The 24,633-nt window shown below is 45.8% G+C and overlaps 1 protein-coding gene across 13 annotated transcripts in view; it reads right to left on the bottom strand.

Annotated features, from left to right (window-relative positions):
• MYO9A (myosin IXA) overlaps positions 1-24,633 on the bottom strand; it is a 483,806-nt gene that overhangs the window by 139,996 nt on the left and 319,177 nt on the right. For all 13 annotated transcript variants that reach the window (XM_059658301.1, XM_059658294.1, XM_059658330.1 and 10 more), the window contains one exon: positions 405-548. In XM_059658301.1, coding sequence (XP_059514284.1) covers positions 405-548 — 144 coding nt within the window. The remainder of the gene's footprint in view (positions 1-404; positions 549-24,633) is intronic.

The following is a 24,633-nucleotide window of genomic DNA, read 5'->3' as shown; positions in this document are numbered from 1 at the left end:
ACTCTATGTGGTACCATTCACCATTTCATAGAGAATTTTCCTGCCCAATCTGTTAGGACTGCCAGAATTGAAGGACAATTGCTGTTAAAGACCAGGAATCTTAAAAAGGGCTAATAGTGTTTTCTCTCTCTCGGTGTAAGGTCCTTCAAAGAGCAATAAAGAATCATCTCTATAATGAGTATATATTCAACCATGATTCTCCTGGTGAGATGAAAACAAACAAACAAAAACATACCAGCTTAATAATACATAAGATTGAGAGCTCTAAATGTTGAGTATTTTTAAATCTTGCTTTAACTCAAAATTCTACTCATGAAGTAGTATCTCCATCACACTCCCTCTTTTGTCACCCAGGATTTTAAACCTGTCACATAAAGTAATCCACATCACTAATTAATACTAACGTGAGAATTCCATGGGCTCTTTCCAATAGTTTGCTGCTAGCTGAGTTAGCAAATATCCCATCTTTGTCAAGCAAGGATGTGTTACTTGATAGTCTGCTCTGGTGAATCCCAGTTCTTCCATTCCAGGCAATATCAAATGTATCACTGTAAAAATTAAATATAGTACAATTTGCTTTAGTTAATTAAAACATCTCTAACACTCTAAACTGCTTTAAAAAGTAAAATGAAACTTTAAACATAAAGTTTTAATTTAGACAAAATGCTAAACAAGCAGCAAGTTTTTTTTTTTTTTATCAGAGAGATTATCAATCAATTTAAAATAATTTTTTATTCATTCAACACAAAAAATTTTCTATGGATTCTAGCATATTTACATGCAAGTGTGCATGTAGATGACCACATCATACAGCTGTCTTTAAATATATTGTAACCGTTTAACAATCAGTATATAATATAATGTAAAGGCGTTTGTCTTTGTTAGATTTTATAACTTTCAAATGCTACTGAAGGAATTTCCAATTCTAACAGGCCATCCCATTGTGGAATATTTCATTTCCTCCTGGGAGGTCTCACTATTACACACATGTCCACTAGGGCTGAACACTATTCTAGGCACTGAAGATATAGGAATGAACAAAACAAATAAAATTATCAGTGATTACAATAAAAAGAGTTAACAGGGGGATTTCCAGGTAGACAGCAAATTGCATTCATATTGAATTCCTCCAGCAACCCATAAAAGCATTAATAACTTTTAAAGAAATACTTAAGAGAATACACTAATACACAACCCTAACACATTTTTGAAATATGGAAAGCAGATGTAGAGAGTAAATAGCTTTTTCAGTAGTAAACCTTAAATTGGTTGTGGGAAAAGTTAATAAGCATCTCTATTTACTCTGCAGGACTCCCCAAAGGCTCTGAAACTGGAAGTAGCAAGTATCTTTGGAAGTGGTGAAAATGTAGGTTAAAAATGGGAGCCCTAGTTGAAAGTCAGGTTAAGAAGCACTTAAAAATCCATGAAACCGGATGACCATCCCTCACTTACATAAGCAAGAGGATGAAAGAGAAAACCATGCACAATGGAGGATGGGTATGTTATATAGAAGTCAAAGGAAATACTGAAAACAGAGGTCTCAGTTTGTTACCCAGCTGGCTCCAGAATGCTGGCATCTGGGCTTCAGTTGACCCCTCAACAACACAAATTTGAACTGCACAGGTCCACACATTTTTTCAAAAAATACTGTAAATGTATTTTTTTCTTAATAACATTTTCTTAACATTTATTTTTCTCTAGCTTACTTTCTTGTAAGAATAGTCATAATACATGTAACATATAAAAGCTGTGTTAAAAGACTATGTTAGCAGTAGTTAAGTTTTTAGAAAGTCAAAAGTTATATGTGTAACTTTTAGTGCACAGGAGGGTCGGTGCCCCTAACCCCTGTGTTGTTCAAAGGTCAACTGTATAGTCTCCAGGCAGAAAATTAGAATAAACTTTTGGGTGAAATCTGACTATGCCAAGAGGAAAGACCCAAAGATACTGGTAAGTTCCAGAGACTACTCAAAGATTCAAATTAGCGTTTCAGTATCTCAATCCTAAATATGAACAGTTGACCAAGGCTCACTAGACATCTGAAGGAAGTCCCTCGCATGAAACATAAAGATCAAAACAATCATGACATAAATAGCTTGAAGGAAAAAGACTAGACAGAGAAAAGAAAAGAATTTTTAAAGCTATCATTATTATCTTTAGAGAGGTGAGAGAAAATATTCCATGTATAAAATAAGAACAAGATGCTATAAAAAGCATAGAAAAGATAAAATTAGTAACAAAAAATGTATGAAAATTAAAATATGACACTAATGAAAATGCAGTAGAATATACTTTCACACATTCAAAAATATTTATTGAGCACCAACTAGTGTCAAGTATTTTTCCAGTAGTGGGCATATACCAATTAACATACTAAAAGTTCTACCCTCATGAGGATTAAATTCAGGTGGAAAAAGACAAATAATAAACACATGACAAAATATATTGTACTAGGGGCCCGGTGCACGAAATTTGTGCACTGGGTGTGTGTGGGGGGGGGGAGAGTGTCCCTCAGCCCAGCCTGCCCCCTCTCACATACTGGGAGCCCTCAGGCATTGACCCCCATCACCCTCCGATCGCCTGATCGGTCCCTTGCCCAGGCCTAACGCCTCCAACAGAGGTGTCAGGCTTGGACAGGGGACCCCCATATCCCCCTGATCACTGGCTCTGGCCCCCGCCCAGGCCTGAGGCCTCTGGCCCAGGAATCATGCCTGGGCAGGGGACCCCCATCTCCCTCTGATCGCTTGCTCCACCCCTCGCCCAAGCCTGACGCCTCTGACCCAGGCTTCAGGCCTGGGCAAGGGGACCATCATATCCCCCCAATCCCCGGCTCCGCCCCCCGCCCAGGCCTGATGCCTCGGCCAGAGGAGTTGACCCTCATCACCCTCTGATCACCAATCACCAGATCGGCCCCTTGACCAGGCCTGAGGCCTCCGGCAGAGGTGTCAGGCCTGGGCAGGGGACCCCCAGCTCCCCGCGGTTGCAGGCTCCGCCCCTGCCCAGGCCTAATGCTTCTGGCCTAGGCGTCCGGCCCGGGCAGCGGGGACCCACAGCTGCAGCGGCCCCGCGATCCTGGGCTTCGCTTTAGGCCCAGGCAAGGGACCCCTAGCTCCCGGGACTGCCAGCTTTGACCGTGCCCAGCTCCCATCGCTGGCTCCACCCCTACTTCCTGCTATCACTGGCCAGGGCGGAAAAGGCACCTGATTCTCCAATCACGGCTGGGGGGCAGGGCAAAGGCGGCCCCAGGGCCGCCTTTGCCCTGCCCCCCAGCTCTTAAATCCCCCCTGGGTTTCTGATCACTGTCAGTGGCAGGGGGCTTCTTCCTGCTTTCCCTTTCGCCTCCCTGCATTGTGCCTACATATGCAAATTAGCCACCATCTTGTTGGCAGTTAACTGCCAATCTTAGTTGGCATTTAACTGCCAATCGTAGTTGGCAGTTAATTTGCATATAGCCCTGATTAGCCAATGAAAACGGTATCGCCGTACGCCAATTACCATTTTTCTCTTTTATTAGTGTAGATGCCGCATAACAAGCACTAAGGGGAAATTTTAACAGAAAAGAGTATTTTTTTAAAATGTGAGAATGATAGTCTTTTTAATAAGGTAGTTAGCATCAATAAGGTTCCATTTACACAGAGATGTAAACGAGATTTTTTTTAAAAAATCAAGCAGTTATCTGGGAGAAGAGTATTCCATGTAGAGAGAAGAAAAAACACAAAGTTCCAGAGGCAGAAATGTTGCTAAGGAGTCTGAAATATACTAAGAAGTCAGCCAGATCATTTATTTTAACCTATAAGCTTAATCAGGTCAGTGTTTTGCTCAAAATCATCCTGTGTCAGACAATAGGGTGCTGAAGGCCTGGGGTGAGGCAGGGAGTTGGGGGGAGGAGGGCTGGAAGGGAGTCAATGGGGGGAAAAGGGGACATATGTAATACTTTCAACAATAAAGAATTATTTTTAAAAAAATCATCCTGTGTTTTTCTCATTCCCATTAAAAGCCAAAAATTCTTATCCTATATAATAAAAGAGAAACATGATTGACCGTCCCTCCGCTACACTCACCAGCCAATCACGAGTGAGTATGCAAATTAACCCAACAAAGATGGTGGGTTAATTTGCATGCACAGGTGCTGGCGGAGAGTGGAGTGGCTTGGGGAACTTGGCTCCTCAAACCACCAGATGGAGAGCATCGAGGGAGACCTGGAGGCTTGGAGGACTTGGCAGAGTGGGAGGCCATGGTATGGAGACAGAGCAGGAAGGAAAAAACAAGAGCACAGGGAGCACCAGGAATGCTGGGAATTGTAGTTTAGTGGCAGATGGATCTCCTAGACCAGTGGTGGCAAACCTTTCGAGCTCAGCGTGTCAGCATTTTGAAAAACCCTAACCTAACTCTGGTGCCGCGTCACATATAGAAAGTTTTTATATTTGCAACAATAGTATAAAAAAGATTTATATTTTTGACATTTATTTTATATATTTAAATGCCATTTAACAAAGAAAAATCAACCAAAAAAATGAGTTCGTGTGTCACCTCTGACATGCGTGTCATAGGTTCACCATCACTGTCCTAGACACTAGAGCAGTGGTTCTCAACCTTGGCTGCACATTAGAATCACCTGGGAATCTTTTTAAAATCCTGATTTCTGGGCCTCATCCTCCAGAAATTCTGTTTCTTTGTTACTAATGTTGTGGCCCCACCCCATAACAAAGAAACAGAATTTCTGGAGGATGAGGCCCAGAAATCAGGATTTTAAAAAGATTCCCAGGTGATTCCAATGTGCAGCCAAGGTTGAGAACCGCTGCACTAGAGCAAAGTGAGCCTGGAGCAAGTTACTGTTGCAGTGGGGGATGGAGGGAAACCAAAGGTGAGAGACATAAGTAAAAGCAGAGTGTCTAGGAAAAAATGAAAGGGAAGATATCCTAAAACTTCCAGGAAATCTCCAATGAAGCAAAGAAAAAGAAAAATGCCTCTATTATTCTGTGAGCAACAAACCAAACTGAGTTGGGGTCTCAGACAATTCACTCATATGATTGCAAAGACAGACAGAAACTGCCAGATTGGAGAGGGCTCCCCTGAGGGCTCCCAAATTGGAGAGGGTGCAGGTTGGGCTAAGGGACCCTCACACCCACCAGTGCACAAATGTTGTGCACCGGGCCGCTAGTATAATATAAAAAGTATATGTAACATGGCCTCCTCCTCCAATTTTATCTCCTATCACTCTTCCCCAGCTTATTCTACCTCAGCCTTGCTGATAATACTCCCCAAATTGATCTACAGATTCAACATAACCTTATCAAAACCCCAGCTGCCTTTTTTTAACAAACTGACAAGCTGATCCTAAAATGCATATGGAAATGAAAAGAACCCAAAATAGCCAAAATGATGTTTACAGAATACACCAAAGCTGGAAGAATTATAGTTCCTGATGTGTAAGCACACACAAAGCTGCAGTAATCAAGATAACATGGTACTGGCATAAGGTCAGTGGAATAGAATTGAGAACCCAGAAATAAATGCTATAAGTTATAGTCAACTGAGTTTTGAAAAGGTGTTAATAATTCAATGGAGGAAGAACAGTATTTTCTTTTTTAAAATATGTTTTTATTTATTTGAGAGAGAGAGAGAGAGAGAGAGAGAGAGAGAGAGAGATGATGATGAAAATCATCGATCAGCTGCCTCCTGCATGACCCCTACTAGACATCAAACCCACAACCCGGGCATGTGCACTGACCAGGAATTGAACCATGGATCTTCTGGTTCATTGGTCAATGCTCAACCACTGAAACACACCAGCCAGGCAAGAACAGTATTTTCAACAAGTGGTGTTGAGATAACTGGATATCCACAGGCAAAAGAATGAATTTGGACTTCTATCTTATAACAGATACAAAAAATAAACTCAAAATGGATCATACATCTAAATTTAAGAGTTAAAATTATAAAATTCTTAGGAAAAAACATAACCCTTGTGACATGGGCTTAGGTAAAAATTTCTTAAATATGACAAAAAAGGATAGCCAAAAAAATACATAAATTAGACTTCATCAAAATAAAAAACTTTTCCACTTCAAAACACTACCATAAAAAAGTGAAAGGACAATTAACTCTCAGACTGAGAGAAAATACTTCCAAATCATATACCTAATAAGGGAACTACGTCCGGAATATATAAATATATCACTCAAAAATACTAAGAGAACCTTATTTAAAAATAGGAAAATTACTCAGAAATAAAAGGAATGAACTACCTGACAGACTAAGCACTGTGTTTAGAGAAAAAAGTTAACCTCAAAAAATTATTAAGAAGGTTAGGATGTATAACCCCAAAAAATATGCTACTTTGGCATAAGGATTATTTTTAGCTGAAAGGAACTGAGAATCAATACATAACAGGAAGAGTTAGTTCTCTGCCCTCAAAAGCAAGGCATAAATTCCCCTTTGTGAAGGTGTCCCTCTCTCCCTTACAAGGAAAAGGAGAGCAACTCTTCTCATCAGAGTCATAAAACAGACAATGAGATGAATTTGCATAAACAAACCTTATGAAAATAACTTCCATTAGCTTCCCCAAATATTTCCAGGTCATTTCATTCCCTAAAACCAAAATAACCTTTTCTTTCTTAACAGAATATAAGACCCCAAGTATAACTGCTTCTAGATTTGCTTTTCTATGAATACTGATGCACATAAAATATTAATAAAAAATTATAAAAATCTATACATGAAGTAAAACTACAAAAAAACTACAGATACACATATATGCATATTTTGAATGGTGAATAAACTGTAGTTCAGTTAACATGAATGTACTAATATAAATTTCCTGGGTTTGATAACGTACTACTATTACATAAGATGTCACTTAAGGGAAACTGAATGAAGAGTACATGAGACTCAATGAACTATTTTTTTTCCCTTTGTACTATTTTTGAAACATCCTGCTTTGAAAAATAGAACATAACCTTAAAAATTATTTTCCTATTAGTTCCTTATTTAAACTCTCTAATACTTTTCTTGAGTAGCCAAGTCAGTATCTTTAAATTTTTATAACAAATTTAGTTCTGTTCTTCTGGTTAAGCTTTTCATTAAGAGGGACAGAAGATAAGACAATAATCAAACATTTTAATTACAAAAATTTTCAGCACTATAAAATATTAGTAACAACCCAGATAACCAATAATTAGAAATAGGTGAAATAGACTTTGTTATACCCACTCAATGGAAGTCTATGAGGGCATTAAAAATCATGTTGCAGAATAATATTTAATGGCATAAAAAGATGTTTGCATGTATTATTAATTTATATAAAATATGATTGTATTATCACAGTTTTGTTTAGGACAATTATATTTATACTTGGAAAGAAGAATACATACCAAAAAGAAATGATCTTTAATGGGCAAAGTAGGTACTTATACAGAAAACATATGAATTATCAAAGATGATAAATCACCAATCCTATCTAATAAAAGAGAAACATGGTAATTAGCTGTACCTCTGCTACCCTTCCCATTGGCTAATCAGGGCATATGCAAATTAACTGCCAGCCAAGATGGCGGCCGGCAGCCAGGCAGCTTAAAGGGAACATGAGGCTTGCTTGCTTCAGTGACAGAGGACTCCAACATTCGCCGCCTGCCGCTGCCGGCCTCAGAGCTTGCAGTTTGAAACATTGTTACAAATATTGAAGCTAAACAAAACCCCAGAAACCTGCTTTCAGCCAGCTGGGATCTCAGAGCTGGAGTTGAAACAGTGTTTCAATTATAGAACCCAAACAAAGCAGATACCTGCTTTCAGCAGCTGAAACCTAAGAGCTGGAGCCAAGGCTCAGAGCGAAAGCTGGCCCAGAATAAAAAAAGAAAAAAGAAAAAAAGGAGTGGTTGGGAGCTTCAGTCACCTGCCAGCCTGAAAACAGCCGTCAGCCCCTCACCCAGACTGGCCAGGCACCCCAGTGGGGACCCCCACACTGAAGGGAGTGTGACCAGCTGCAAACAGCCATCATCCCCTCACCCAGGCTGGCCAGGCACCCCAGTGGGGACCCCCACCTTGATCCAGGACACCCTTCAGGGCAAACCAGCTGGCCCCCACCCATGTACCAGGCCTCTATTCTATATAGTAAAAGGGTAATATGCCTCCCAGCACCGGGATCAGCGTGACAGGGGGCAGCGCCCAAACCCCCTGATCGCCCTGCGGCTTTGTGTGTGACAGGGGGCGGGGCCACAACCTCCCTATCCGCTGCTCTGGTCGTGACAGGGGAAAGCGCCCCAACCCCTTGATCAGGCCTGCTCTGTGCCTGATAGTGGGGAGCTCCCTAAGCCCCCCCCCCAGCGGCTCTGTGTGTGACAGGGTGCGCCGCCCCAACCCCCTTATCTGCCCTGCTGTGTGTGTGACAGGGGGCGGTGCCCCAACTCCCCTATCGGCCCTACTCTGTGAGTGACGGGGGGAGCTCCCCAATCCCCTGATCAACCCTGCTCTGTGCATGACAGGGTACGGAGCCCCAACCCCCCTGATGGGCCCTGCTCTTTGAGTGACAGGGGGCAGTGCCCCAACCCCCTGATGGACCCTTCTCTGTGTGTGACAGGGGGTGGCGCTGCAACCTCCCTATCGACCCTGCCTTGAGTGTGACAGGGGGCGGTGCCCCAACCCCCAAATCGGCCCTACCCTGAGCGTGACTGAGGGTGGCATCGCAACCTCACGATCCGCCCTGCTCTGGGCATGACAGGGGGCGGCGCCCCAACTCCCCTATCGGCCCTGCTCTGAGCCCGATCATGGGCTGCACCTAGGGATTGGGCCTGCCCTCTGCCACCCGGGAGCAGGCCTAAGCCAGCAGGTCATTATCTCCCGAGGAGTCCCAGACTGCGAGAGGGCACAGGCCGGGCTGAGGGACCCCCCTGCCCACCGATTGCACAAATTTTTGTGCACCGGGCCTCTAGTCCTATATAATAAAAGCCTAATATGCAAACGGTCCCCTCAGGTGTTCATTTGACCAAGAGACCAGGAGTTCAACCGCTCCCTATGACATGCACTGACCACCAGGGGAAGACATGGAACATTGAGGGTTGGGGACACACTGTGACCTCTCGCCAGTTCCCTGGGGGTGGGAATGATGGAGACAGAGGTGTGGTGAGAATGCGGAGTGTCCGCCGAGCTCACTCTCACTCTCTCTGCTACCCTTCCCCAGGATGCCAGGGCTCGGGCACTAGGAAAGCCCCGCACTCATGTGCCGGGAACCCACAAGAAGCCTGCTCCACACATACGTGGCCTTTTCTGGGTGAGCCAGGCTGCAGTCGCCGGGACCGCAGGGGCTGGTCAGGATCCCCATGGGTTTGCACAGGAGCTGGTCTGCAAGGCCGGCCAGGAGAGAGTGTGCTGCACCCTGGCCCACAGCATCTGGCTGCGCTCACAACATCTCCGTGTGGGGACTCGGGTGCCGTGACTCAGGCGGAGAGGGGTGTGCAGGAATCCGGGGGCCCAGGTGCCAGAGGTCAGCTGGGACCTGCCCTTCCACACCAGACACTTGCGCTTCGATTGCTGGTCAAGCCTAGGGAGTGCACCCATGCACGAATTTCATGCACTGGGCCTCTAGTAAGTACATAAGATGCTGTACATCATTAAGCATTAGGGAAATGCAAATCAAAAATACAATGAGCTACTACTTCATACTCACTAAGGTAGCTAAAATAAAAAAGACAGGCAAAAACAAATATTGGCAAGGATGTGGAAAAACTGGAACTCTTTATCCAGTTACAAGTGGGAATATAAAATGTCGCAGTCACTTTGGAAAATAGTTTGGCAATTTCTTAAAATGTTAAACAGAACAGTCACCATGTGACCCTTTACTAGGTATGCACTCAAAAGAATTGAAAGTATATGTCCACACAAAAACTTGTATATGAATGTTTAGAGCAGCATTATTCATAAAAAAGTGGAAATAATCTAAGTGTTTATCAACTGATGAATGCATAAGTAAAATATCCATACAAGAGAATATTATGCAGCCATAAAAAGGAATTAAGTACCTGTACTAGAACATGCTACAACATGGGTTATCCTTGAAAACATTATGCTCAGTGAAACACGTTTCACACAAAAGACCACATATTATAAGACTCCATTTATATGACATTTCCCGAACAAGCAAATCTATAGCTATAAAAAGTGGATTCATATTTACCTATAGTTGGAATGGAAAAGAGAAATGAGTAAGTAGGAAGCTTTTTTTTAGATGTAATAAAAATGCTCTAAATAAGATTTCGGAATGGTTGGTCAACTCTGAAACACACCAAACCCAACTGAATTGTATACTTTAAATAGGTGAAATTTTGTGGTATGCAAAATATCCTATCTAATAATAGACAAACATGGTATTTGACCATACCTCCGCTACACTTCCCATTGGCTAATTAGCAGGATATGCAAATTAACTGCCAACAAAGATGGTGGCCGGCAGCCACACAGCTGAAGCGAACATGAGGCTTGCTTGCTCCAGTGATGGAGGAAGCCAAGGTTCCCCGCCTGCCGCAGCCCAGCTCTGAGCTCCGGAAGCAACAATGTTTCAATTATAGAAGCTAAACAAATCCCAGATACCTGCTTTCAGCCAGCCGGGGCCTCAGAGCTTAGAGCGCCAATGATGGCAACAGAGTTTCAATTATAGAAGCTAAACAAACCCAGATACCTACTTTCAGCCAGCCAAGGCCTCAGAGCTGGAGCCGGGCCTCAGAGTTGGAGCTGGCTCTCAGCTCCAGTGACAGCTATAGAAGGTAAATAAACCCCAGAATAAAAAAAAAAAGAAAAAAAGGAGAGGTTGGGAGCTTCAGTCACCCGCCAGCCTGAAAACGGCCCTTTGTCCCTCACCCAGACTGGCCAGGCACCCCAGTGGGGACCCCCGCCATGAACGGGGTGTGACCAGCTGCAAACAGCCATCATCCCCTCATCCAGGCTAGCCAGGCACCCAAGCGGGACCCCCACCCTGATCCGGATCACTCTTCAGGGCAAACCTGCCGGCCCCCACCCTATATCCTATATAGTAAAAGGGTAATATGCAAACTGACCCTAACAGCAGAAAGACTGAGAATGACTGGTCACTATGACACACACTGACCACCAGGGGGCAGACGCTCAATGCAGGAGCTGCTCTCTGGTGGTCAGTGCACTCTCACGGGGGGAGCTCTGCTCAGCCACAAGCCATGTTGATGGCTGCCAATACAGCAGTGGTGGTGGGAGTCTCTCCTGCCTCCTCAGCAGCGCTAAGGATGTCTGAATGCAGCTTAGGTCTGCTCCCCGCTGGCAAATGGACATCACCCGAGGGCTGCCGGGCTGCCAGAGGGATGTCTGATTGCCATCTTAGGCCCAATCCCGCGGGGAACGGGCCTAAGCCAGCAAGTGGTCACTCCCGAGGGGTCCCAGACTGCGAAAGGGCACAGGCCGGGCTGAGGGGCCCCCCTACCCCCGAGTGCACAAATTTTTGTGCACCGGGCCTCTAGTCTATATATATAAAAGTCTAAGCAACCAGCTGACCAGCCAACTGGCCAGTAGCTATGATGCGCACTGGCCACCAGGGGGCAGACGCTCAACACAGGAGCTGCCTAGCATCAGCAACTTTATAGAGTGCCCTCTTCCACTCTGGGACCCCTCAGGGGATGTCAGACTGCTGGTTTCAACCGATTCCTGCAGGCTGGGCCAGGGGACCATGCATCGGGCCTGTAGTATCTCAATAAAGCTATTTAAAACAAGGGCTCAAAAATCAGGAATGCTGTAACTAAAATGCAATGTAGCAATGTCTTCTAACTTCTGAGGAAAATAATTCCAACCAAGAGTTCTATAAACAGCCAAATTACCAATCAAGTGTGAGGTAATATTTAGTTATGCAAGGGAGCAACTGGAGGATCGACGGTTTAATTTCTGGTCAAGAAGTCAGGGACATGCACCTGGGTTGCAGGTTCAATCCCCATCTCTGGTCAGGGCATATGGGGGAGGCAACCAACCAATTATATATATGGACAAAGTAGACACATCTCACATCTATGTTTCTCTCCACTCCCATCTCACATAGATGTTTCTCTCTCCTGCCCTCCCCAACCCTTTCCACTCTCTCTAAAAATCAATGGAAAAAATATCTATCTTTATATCTCTCTCTGTTCTCTCCCCCCTCTCTCTTCTACCCTAAGAAATGAATAGAAAAAATATATCCTCAGGTGAGGATTAACAGCAACAACAACAAACGTAAAAAGCTAAGCTACAAATTGGGAGAATATATTTATAACATGTTACTTAAGTGGGATCAGTACGTAAGATTTATTTTTAAAACTTTTTAAAAATATGGGCAAACAAAGAACATTTTATATAAAAATATGTTCAGCATCATTAATAAGCAAGAAAATGAAAATTATAACTACAATAAGATACCATTTTATAACTAGATTGTCAAAATTTAAGAAGTCTGACAATAAGTTATGTTGACAAGGAATGAAGCAAAGGGAATTTTTAGCTGCCACTGTTAGTGTACATTGGTATAACTATCCTGAAAAACAATTTTGGATTATCTTATAAAATATGCACACATCCTAATGAACTAGCAGTTCCACTACTAGGTATATATCTCACAGATTTAATAATAGGTTAACAAGAAGATATGTTTGAGCATGTTTAAAGCAGCAACACCAAATCCCGCTGACAGGATTAACGAATAAATCAATTATGGTATATTCATACCATGTAATTTTTTATTGTGCTACAATATTCATAACTTAAAATTTACCATTTTAATACTTTTATTTATTTTTATTGATATGTAATTGACATATATTATATTAGTATCAGGTGTACAACATAATGACTCAAAATTTTTTATATTGCTAAATGATCACCACAATAAGTCCAGTTAACAGCTATCACTACACATAGCTACGTTTTGTTTTTTTCTGTAATGAGAACTTTTGCTTTTTAATCCTCATCTGAGGGTATGTTTGGCAGCCTCCAGGAGGTGCCCCCAACCGGGGATAGAACCCCAAACCACGGTATGTGTCCTGACTGGGAATCAAACCCAATACCTTTTGTTGTATAGGATGATGCTCCAACCAACTAATCTACCTGGCGAGGGCTGTGATGAGAACTTTTTCTACTCTCTTAGCAATTTTCAAATATATAATACAGTATTACTATCATCACCATGCTGTACATTATATCCCCATGACTTATTTATATTATAATTGGAAGTTTGTACCTTTTAACCACCTTTCACCCATTTTGTCAATCCCCTACCACCTTGCCTCTGGCAAACACCAATCTGTTCTCTGTCCACTTAAGCCATTTTAAATGTACAATACAGTGCCATTGAATACATTCACATTGTTGTACAACCATCACCACCTTCTATCTTCAGAATTTTTTATCAACCCAAATTAAAGTTCTGTATACAATACATATTAACTCCCTATTCCCCCAAGATCATAAATTTCTATTTAAATATTTGTGTAGCAAAATGTACATAGCATAAAATTTACTAATTTAAACCATTTATAAGTGTACAATTCAGTTGCATTAGGTACATTATTGTTGTGTAAACACCATTCTCCATCTCTAGCACTTTTAGATAAACTGAAACTTTGTACCCATTAAACAATAACTGCCCATTCCCCCCACTATCATATAGTATTATATAGCAACTAAAAAGAACAAATTACATATTGTAAGATGAATGAATTTTAGATGCATACTGTTGAGAGGGAAAAAAAAGTCAAAGAAGACTACATATTAGTATTTCTGTAAAACTCAAAAACTATCAAAGCCAAACAATATATTGCTTAGAAAAATACATCCTATCTATACTAATAAAAGGGTAATATGCTAATTAGACTGGGAGACTTTCTGGGAAACCTTTCGGATGTCTTCCGAACAAAGCCATGGTGGCAAGGCCGAGGCAGAGGTGGTTAGGGGCAATCAGGCCAGCAGTGGGGGGTAGCTGGGGGGTAGTTCTGATCTTGGGTGGAGGGATAGGGCAATCAAGCAGGCAGGCAGGTGAGCAGTTAGGAGCCAGCGGTCCCGAATTGCAAGAGGGATGTCCCAGATTGAAGAGGATGCAGGCCGGGCTGAGGGACACCCTGCCCCGTGCATGAATTTCCAACACCGGGCCACTAATCCTATATAATAAAAGGCTAATATGCAAATCGACCAAACGCCAGAACGACTGGTCACTATGACACGCACTGACCACCAGGGGGCCCCCCTGGTGATCAGTGAGCTCCCACAGGAGGAGCGTTGCTCAGCCAGAAGCCGGGTTTGTGGCTGGCGAGTGGAGCAGCGGTGGCTGGAGCCTCTCCAGCCTCAGTGGCAGCACTATGTATGTCCCTTGAGGGCTCCTGGACTGCGAGAGGGCACAGGCTGAGCTGAGGGTTCCCCCCTCCCCCAGTGCACAAATTTTCATGCACCGGGCCTCTAGTATATAACAAAAGGCTAATATGCAAATATACCAGTCGCTATGACGCGCACTGACCACCAGGGGGCAGACACTTAACACAAAAGCTACCCATTGTTGATTAGTGTGCTCAGCCAGAAGCCAGGCTCATGGCTGGTGAGTGCAGCAGCAGTGGCGGGAGCCTCTCCTGCCTCTGCGGCAGCACTAAGTATATCTGACTGACAGCTTGGGCACACTCCCTGTGGTAAGCCATCAGTTGGACATTCCCTGAGGGCTTCTGGACTATAAGAGGGCGTAGGCCAGGATGAGGGACCGCCCCCCCCCCAAGTGCACGAATTTTGTGCACTAGGCCTCTAGTTTATTATAAAACTAACATTTTTAGAGTACAATAATGATAAACATAAAATTCTGGAGGACAGTTACCTGTGGGATGTGAGGAAGGGAAATGATCACAAAGTAAAATAAAAGTGGCTACAGTAGTATTAATGATCTTCTGGTTCTGATCTTGGGTGGAGGGATTATTTTGTTGGTATGCTTCCTAATGTACATGTGTTTTGTGTAGTCTCTTCTATCAAATGCTACATTAATGTACAAAGACAATAGGAGCTTCCCATAAAACAGGTACAGTAAACACTTCATATGTACCATTTAAAATCCTCAGTTTACTGCTCCTGCCAACAGTACTATGATGGGTTAACTACATACTTTATATAGTTTTAAAGAGATGCTATAATAGCACCTGGTTTCAGGCTCCTTTTATATGATGTAGGCTTCTCCTCTGCACTTACTAGTATATAAATCTCTTTGGGATAAGATTTTACTCCTTTCTTTTGCAGGCAAACAAATGGTCCTGAGACACAAATTATTCAGCTTATCAACTGGTCCCACGGGGATGAGTAAGCAGTAGCCAACTCACTAATGCATTCTTTTTTATTTTTTCCCATTACAGACAGTCCTCGGGTTATGTTGGACTCGACATATGTTGTTTCGTGATTACGTCGCCATCTCCCATTTATTTATAAAAAAGAAAAATTTCTGTCATTTCAACGTATGTACATATGTGCTTTATGTTTTTTATTATTTATTTACCACAAGTAAAGGTCAGGAATTGTTATCTTTCTTTTAAATTTGTTTTACTATTTCACTTCATTACTGCTGTGTATGTGCTCCATGGTGAGTGACGTAAGTGCTTATGTAGGTGGGTTCCGACTTACAGTGAAAATCGTATTACGTCGCAGGAACAAATCTCCAATGTAACCCAAAGGCCTACTGTAGTTCCAACGTTTATTTTCCTCTTAGGCAGTTTACACTGCCTCTAAAAAATCCAGAGAAGCCTAAGCTTTTCTTTTGCTTTAATTTCAGTTTTTAATTACAAATTACATTCAATATTATTTTGTATTAATTTCAGGTGTATAGCATAGTAGTTACACAATCATATACTTCACAAAGTGTTCCCCTAATATTCCCAATACCAACTTGGCACCATTCATAGTTATCACAATATTACTGATTATATTCCCTATGCTGTACTTTATGTGCCCATGACTATTCTTTAACTACCAATTTATACTTCTTAATCCCTTCCCTTCACCTTTTCCACCCATCCTCCCAAATCCCCTCCCCTCTGGCAATCAACAGTCTGTTCTCTATATCTGTTTCTGTTTTGTTCATTTATCTTGTTCTTTAGATTCTAAATGTAAGTGAAATCACATGGTATTTGTCTTTCTCTGACTTATTTCACTCAGTAAAATACCCTCTAAGGCTATCCATGCTGTTGGTAAGATTTTATTATTTTTTACAGCTGAGTAGTATTCCATTGTGTAAATGTACCACAACTTTTTTATCCACCCATCTATAGACGGGCATTTGGGCTGCTTCTGTATCTTCGCTATCCTATATGATAAAGAGCTAATATGCAAATGGACATCACGCCTTCACACCGGGGGTGGGGGACCTGAGGCCGCACCTCCTGCCCAGCGCCAGGCTGGGGGACCTGAGGCTGTGTCTCCTGCCCGGCAGGGCTTGACGGGGACCTGAGGCTGTGCCTGCCCCCTGCCCAGTGAGGCTTGACGGGGGACCTGAGGCTGTGCCCCCCACCTGGCAGGGCTTGACAGGGGACCTGAGGCTGTGCCCTTGCACGGTGCCCAGCTGGGGGACCCGAGGCTGTGCCCCCCCACCCTGAAGGGGGTGGGGCCAGCTGGGTCTGGGACTCACACGATTTTGAGGCACACATGGGTGGATAGGGACTTGACTCTGGGTCTCGTGGCACACCCCAGACTCTGACAAGAGGGTGATTTTCATATACATTTTACTAATTTTCTTTCATCTCTGACACTTCTATTATAGAGAAAGGGAAAATAGCAATATTAAAATATTTCCTCTAATTCTCTTTTAACCCTTTGAGTGCCAACCAATATCCTAGGAACTATGCTAAAATTGCCAAGGCATTTTTGCTGATTTTACAGCAGTTTAGGAAAAAAATTATGAATCGCAAGTAAATGAAGTTACATATTCAAAAACTTAAGGAAACCTTTACTACATTGACATATTTAGCAATATCATCATCACTAATAAAAGCAGACTTAGAACTGGACGCCATTTTGAAGCTTTGATAGTGCTCCTGGCACTTTTGGCAAAAGACAGGAGGAGCGCAATCGCGCTCCCAGGTACTCTAGGGGCTAATGTGCACAAATTTCATGCACCAGGCCACTAGTTATAAATAATGCTGCAATGAGCATAGGGGTGCATATATTCTTTCCAATTAGTATTTATTTTGGGCTTCTTCAGACATATTCCCAGAAGTGGAATTGCTAGGTCATAAGGCATTTCCACTTTCTTAATTTTTTGAGGCTATTCCATACTGTTTTCCATAGTGGCTGCACCAATCTGCATTCCCACCATCAGTGCACGGGGTTCCCTTTTCTCCATCTCCTGACCAACACTTGTCATTTGTTGACTTCTTGATGGTAGCCGCTCTGAGAGGTGTGAGGTTTACCTCACTGTCGTTTTAATTTGCATCTCTCTGATAATTAGTGATGTTGAGCATCTTTTCATGTCTGTTGGCCATCTGTGTGTCTTCTCATTAATGCATTCTTGATTGGGTTTCCCATCCTTCCCTATTTTACTCCTATAAGCCCACCCTGTGGGGAAGCACGGGACAGGAGTTGGCTGAAGGCGGCAGCCCCTGCCTTGACTTTTCCAAACAAGTACAAACCCCCGAGTGTTTACTGGAATCTTTCTGATAAGTCTTCAGACGTCCTTGCTTAAAGGACACTGCAGACACATGCATCTTCTCAAGGAAACTTACCTACTGATAGTATCTAATAGTTAATTTTAGTTCAAGCTGTTGTTACAATAAAAGCCTAAGGAGGCAGGAAAACGGAGTTGTTTGGTTTCTTTAGCCCTCTCTTTCACATAAACATGTGTCACAGTAATCATTCACCCATTGCTCAGGGTCTGCTGGCCCTGGCACCATCCCTGCTCTTTAGGATAACATCTACACTAATAACAGAGAAACATGGTAATTGGCATATGACCACTACCCTTTTCATTGGCTAATCAGCGAGATATGCAAATTAACTGTCAGCCAAGATGGCGGCCGGCAGCCAGGCAGCTTGAAACTAACATGAGGCTTCCTTGCCTCAGTGACGGAGGAAACCAATGTTCCCCGTCTGCGGTTCCAGGCCTCTGAGCCTGCAGTTTCAAACATTGTAACAAATACCCTGGACTTCAGCCAGCTGGATCGCAACATTGTATGCAAAGGCCAGAAACCTAAGAGCTGGAGCCAAGCCTAAAGCTAAAGCAGGCCCAGAATAAAAAAAAATTAAAAAAAGGAAAAAAGGAGCAGTTGGGAGCTTCAGTAACCCCCACCCTGAAAACAGCCCTCAGCCCCTCACCCAGACTGGCCAGGCACCCCAGTGGGGACCCCCACCCTGAAGGGTGTGTGAACAGCTGCAAACAGCCATCATTCCCTCACCCAGGCTGGCCAGGCACCCCAGTGGGGACCCCCACCCTGAAGGATGTGTGACCAGCTGCAAACAGCCATCATCCCCTCACACAGGCTGGCCAGGCACCCCAGTGGGGAAACCCACCCTGCTCCAGGACACCCTTCAGGGCAAACTAGGAGCCCCCACCTGTGCACCAGGCCTCTACCCTATATAGTAAAAGGGTAATATGCCTCCCGGCACCGGGATCAGCGGAGCTGAGAGGCCTCCCGGCACCGGGATCAGCGTGACAGCGGGCAGCACCCAAACCCCCTGATCGCCCTGCGGCTCTGTGTGTGACAGGGTGTGGCGCCCCAAGCCCCCCACCCCCCACGGGCCCTGCTCTCTGTGTGACGGGGTAGAGCCATAACCTCCCCATCGGCCCTGCCCTGAGTGTGAGAGTGGCGGCGCCCCAACCCCCTGATCGGCCCTGCTCTGTGGGTGATAGAGGGCGGTGCCGCAACACCCCCCCCCCGCCCCCCCACGGGCCCTGCTCTGTGTGTGATGGGGTAGAGCCATAACCTCCCCATTGGCCCTGCCCTGAGTGTGACAGTGGCGGCGCCCCAACCCTCTGATTGGCCCTGCTCTGTGGGTGATAGAGGGTGGCGCCCCAACCCCCGATCCACCCTGCTCTGTGTGTGACAGGGGGCAGTGCCCCAACTCCCCTATCGTCCTACTCTCTGAGTGACAGCGGGGAGCTCCTCAACCCCCTGATCGGCCCTGCTCTGTGCGTGACAGGGAGGATGGGCCCTGCTCTGTGTGCGACAGGGGGGAGCTCCCCAACCCCCTGATGGGCCCTGCTCTGTGTGTGACAGGGGGTGGCGCCGCAACCTCCCCATCGACCCTACCTTGAGTGTGACAGGGGGCGGTGCCCCAACCTCCCAACCGGCCCTACCCTGAGCGTGACTGAGGATGGCATTGCAACGGCATTGCAACCTCCCAATCCGCCCTGCTCTGTGCATGACAGGGGACGGCACCCCAACTCCCCAATCGGCCCTATCTGAGCCCGACCAGGGGCTGCACCTAGGGATTGGGCCTGCCCTCTGCCACCCGGGAGCAGGCCTAAGCCAGCAGGTCGTTATCTCCCGAGAGGTCCCAGACTGCTAGAGGGCACAGGCCAGGCTGAGGGACCCCATCTCCCCCCCGAGTGCACAAATTTTTGTGCACCGGGCCTCTAGTCCTTAAATAAACTACTTAGTCTCTACTTAAGGGAAACCTGTAATAAGCCTCGATGGCATACTAAATTGGGGCATACTAAGCCCCCAAGCTGAAATACCACTAAAATGATAAATAAAAATGTCATACATTTACAAGAAAAAGAGTAGGAAGAAAGACTATATAAAACACAAAAAGCAGCCCAGCTGGCATGGCTCAATCCTTGAGCATCAACCTCAATATATGGGAATCACAGGAAAGGAGGGCATATATGTGTATGTGTGATTGAGGAGACACACACACACACACACACACACACACACACACCATATATACATGTGTGTGTGTGTGTGTGTGTGTGTGTGTGTGTGTGTGTGTGTGTAGAAGCTAGGGTTGGGAGTATGAGAGAGACTAACACAACAAAATGCATGCGGATTTCACTGAGAATTCTGGAAAGGTTCAGGTATTAGAGATAACTGGTACCACTGCAATGGTGGTGCTGAGTGAGGCCAAAACTAAGAAAATATTTAAAATAAATATTTTATTGAAAGTATTTAAAATATGCTAACCCCTCCCCAGCTGGTGTGGCTCAGTGGTTGAGCATCAACCCATGAACTTACCCTACTGATAGTATCTAATAGTTAATTTTAGTTCAAGCTGTTGTTACAATAAAAGCCTAAGAAGGGAGGCAAATGGGGCTGTTTGGTTTCTATAGCCAGGCAATCCTTTAGCCCTCTCTATCAAATAAAAATGTGTCACAGTAATCATTCACCCATTGCTCAGGGTCTGCTGGTCAGCCCTGGCACCATCAACCCCCAGTTTGATTCCCAGTCAGGGCATATGCCCGGGCTGTGGGCTCGATTCCCTATAGCAGGTTTGCAGGAACAGCTAATCAATGTCTCTATTTCACTATTTCTCTATCTCTCCCTTCCTCTTTATCTAAAATAATAAAAACATTTTTAAAAGAATTATCCTATCTAATAAAAGAGAACCCAGTTAATTGGTGTACGACCACTACCCTTCCCATTGGCTAATCAGGGCAATATGCAAATTAACTGCCAGCCAAGATGGCGACCGGCAGTCAGGCAGCTTGAAACTAACATGAGGCTTGCTTGCTTCAGTGACGGAGGACTCCAACGTTCCCCGCCTGTCGCTGCAGGCCTCTGAGCTGCAACTCTAAGCTACTATGTAACAAATATAGAAGCTAAACAAACCCCCAGAAACCTGTTTTAGTCCCGGGCTTCAGCCAGCAGGATTGCAACATTGTAAGCAAAGGCCAGAAACCTACTTTCAGCAGCAGAGGCCTAAGAGCTGGAGCCAAGCCTCAAAGGTAAAGCAGGCCCAGAATAAAAAAAACGAAAAAAGCAAAAAAGGAGCCGTTGGGAGCTTCAGTCACCCCCAGCCTGAAAACAGCCCTCAGCCCCTCACCCACACTGGCCAGGCACCCCAGAGGGGACCCCACCCTAAAGGGTGTGTGACCAGCTGCAAACAGCCATCATTCCCTCACCCAGGCTGGCCAGGCACCCCAGTGGGGACCCCCACCCTGATCCAGGACCCACCCGTGCACCAGGCCTCTACCCTATATAGTAAAAGGGTAATATGCCTCCCAGCACCAGGATCAGCGGAGCCGCGAGGCCTCCAGGTACCGGGATCAGTGTGAGAGGGGGCAGCGCCCAAACCCCCTGATGGCCCTGCGGCTCTGTGTGTGACGGGGGGGGGGGGGGGGGGGGAGGGGCACAACCTCCTTACCCACCCTGCTCTGTTCCTGACAGGGGAAGGCGCCCCAACCCCCGATGAGCCCTGCTCTGTGCCTGATAGGGGGAGCTCCCCGACCCCCTGATTGCCCTGCGGCTCTGTGTGTGACAGGGTGCTGCGCCCCAACCCCCTGATCGGCCCTGCCTTGTGTGTGACAGGGTGCGGCGCCCCAACCTCCTGATTGGCCCTGCTCTGTGGGTGATAGAGGGCGGCGCCCCAACCCCCCCCCCCTCACGGTCCCTGCTCTGTGTGTGACAGGGTAGAGCCATAACCTCCCCATCGGCCCTGCCCTGAGTGTGAGAGTGGAGGCGCCCCAACCCCCTGATCAGCCCTGCTCTGTGGGTGATAGAGGGCGGCGCCCCAACCCCCTGATGGGCCCTGCTCTGTGTGTGACATGGGGTAGCGCCCCAACCCCCTGATTGGCCCTGCTCTGTGAGTGACAGGGTACAGAGCCCCAACCCCCCTGATGGGCCCTGCTCTTTGCGTGACAGGTGGTGGCGCCGCAAACTCCCCATCGACCCTGCCTTGAGTGTGACAGGGGGCGGTGCCCCAACCCCCAAATTGGCCCTACCCTGAGCATGACTGAGGGTGGCAACGCAACCTCTCAATCTGCCCTGCTCTGTGCATGACAGGGGGCGGCACCCCAACTCCCCAATCTGCCCTATCTGAGCCCGACCAGGGGCTGCACCTAGGGATTGGGCCTGCCCTCTGCCACCCGGGAGCAGGCCTAAGCCAGCAGGTCGTTATCTCCCGAGGGGTCCCAGACTGCGAGAGGGCACAGGCCGGTCTGAGGGACCCCCCCGAGTGCACAAATTTTTGAGCACCGGGCCTCTAGTGTAAAATAAATAAAGTTAAGCCCTTACCCTATATAGTTAAGTAACATTCCCTTCCTCATACCTATAAAAGATGGAAATTTTAATTTATTGAGAAGCTAGAAGCATCGGATCTCAGCAGAAGTCAGGGACATTAAGCATAGCAAAAGGTAAAGGTGAGGTCACATTGAAAAGAGAAGGAATTAGGAGGCAGTTCAAGTTGGCAGCATAAGAAGATCCTGAACTCACTTCATCTCACAGACACAACAAATCTATAGTTACATATGGAACAATTCTCCCTGAAAAAGTCCTTACAACTAAATAATCAGATCCTCTACAATAAAGGATAAAAGGACCACATTGACACTGAAAGGGATGACAGAGACATGGTCTGCCCAAAAACCCACATCCAGCATAGCAAAACACATTGGGAAGGAATCTCATAAACATGGAGTTCCTCCCTAAAGAGACAGTGGACTGTGCCCCACATCTGTCATCCCAACCCTTGGAACCTGCACTGGAGAGATGAGCCCCCAAAATGTTGGCCTTTAAAAACCAACAGGGCTATTACTAGGAGAACGATAGGCAAGGATGTAGAGAAAAAGGAAGCTTTGTACACTGTTGGTGGGGATATAAATGGGTGTAACCACTATAAAAAAACAGTAAGTGTTCCTAAAAAAATTAAAAATAGAACTATCATATGATTGAGCAATTCCACTCCTATTTATCCAAAGAAACTGAAAACAGTAATTTGATAAGATATGTGCACCCTTATCACAACATTCATCACAACATTTTTTTTTGCATGTTTCTGGCCAATTTTCCCAACACCATTTACTGAAGAGACTGTCTTGACTCCATTGTATGCTCTTGCCTCCTTTGTCAAATATTAATTGAGCATAATGGCTTGGGTCAATTTCTGGGTTCTTGGTTGTTCCACTGGTCTATATGTCTGTTCTTGTGCCAATTACAAGCAGTTTTGAGAACCATGGCTTGGTAATATAGCTTGATGTCTGGTATTTTGATCCTCCCAACTTTGTTCTTCTTTCTCAGTATTGCTGTGGCTATTTCAGGTCTTTTTTATTCCAGATAAATTTTTGGAGAGTTTGTTCAAGATCTTTGAAATATGCTTTTGGTATTTTAATGGGGATTGCATTGAATCTGTAGATTGCTTTGGGTAGTATGGACATTTTAATGATGTTGATTTTACCAATCAAAGAACATGGTATGTTCTTGCATTTGTTTATGTCTTCCTTTATCTCTTTTTTCAATGTCCTGTAATTTTCAGAATACAGATATTTTACATTCTTAGTGAAGCTTATTCCTAGGTATCTTAATTTTTTTTTTTTTTTTGGTGCAATGGTAAATGGGATTTTTTTTTCTTCTCGTTCTGTGAGTTCATTATTGGTGTATAAAAAGGCCATAGAGCCCTGACCAGTTTGGCTCAGGGGATAGAGCATCGGCCTGCGGACTGAAGGGTCCTGGGTTCAATTCCGGTCAAGGGCATGTACCTTGGTTGTGGGCACATCCCCAGTAGGGAGTGTGCAGGAAGCAGCTAAATCCATGTTTCTATCTCATCAATGTTTCAAACTCTCTACCCCTCTTCTCCCTTCCTCTCTGTAAAAAAATCAATAAAATATATATATATATATATATATACACACTAGGGGCCCGGTGCACGAAATTCGTGCACTGGGTGTGTGTGTTGGGGGGAGTGTCCCTCAGCCCAGCCTGCCCCCTCTCACATACTGGGAGCCCTCAGGTGTTGACCCCCATCACCCTCTAATCGCAGGATCGGCCCCTTGCCCAGGCCTGACGCCTCCGCCAGAGGCGTCAGGCCTGGGCAGGGGACCCCCATCTCCCCCCGATCACTGGTTCTGCCCCCAGCCCAGGCCTGAGGCCTCTGGCCCAGGAATCATGCCTGGGCAGGGGACCCCCATCTCCCTCTGATCGCTTGCTCCACCCCCCGCCCAAGCCTGATGCCTCTGACCCAGGCTTCAGGCCTAGTCAAGGGGACCATCATATCCCCCCAATCCCCGGCTCCGCCCCCCCACCCAGGCCTGACGCCTCGGCCAGAGGAGTTGACCCTCATCACCCTCCGATCACCAATCACCGGATCGGCCCCTTGACCAGGCCTGAGGCCTCTGGCAGAGGTGTCAGGCCTGGGCAGGGGACCCCTAGCTCCCCGTGGTTGCAGGCTCCGCCCCTGCCTAGGCCTAACACCTCTGGCTGAGGCGTCCCGCACGGGCAGCGGGGACCCGCAGCTGCAGTGGCCCCACGATCGTGGGCTTCGCTTTAGGCCCAGGCAAGGGACCCCTAGCTCCCGGGACTGCCAGCTTCGACCGTGTCCAGCTCCCATCGCTGGCTCCACCCCTACTTCCTGCTATCACTGGCCAGGGCGGCAAAGGCGCCTGATTCTCTGATCATGGCTGGGGGGCAGGGCAAAGGCGGCCCCAGGGCCGCCTTTGCCCTGCCCCCCAGCTCTTAGCTCCCCCCTGGGTTTCCAATCACTGTCAGTGGCAGG

The sequence above is a fragment of the Myotis daubentonii genome, chromosome 1, assembly GCF_963259705.1.
Source record: "Myotis daubentonii chromosome 1, mMyoDau2.1, whole genome shotgun sequence".
Lineage (NCBI taxonomy): Eukaryota > Metazoa > Chordata > Mammalia > Chiroptera > Vespertilionidae > Myotis > Myotis daubentonii.
This window is presented reverse-complemented; position numbering and strand designations above follow the sequence as displayed.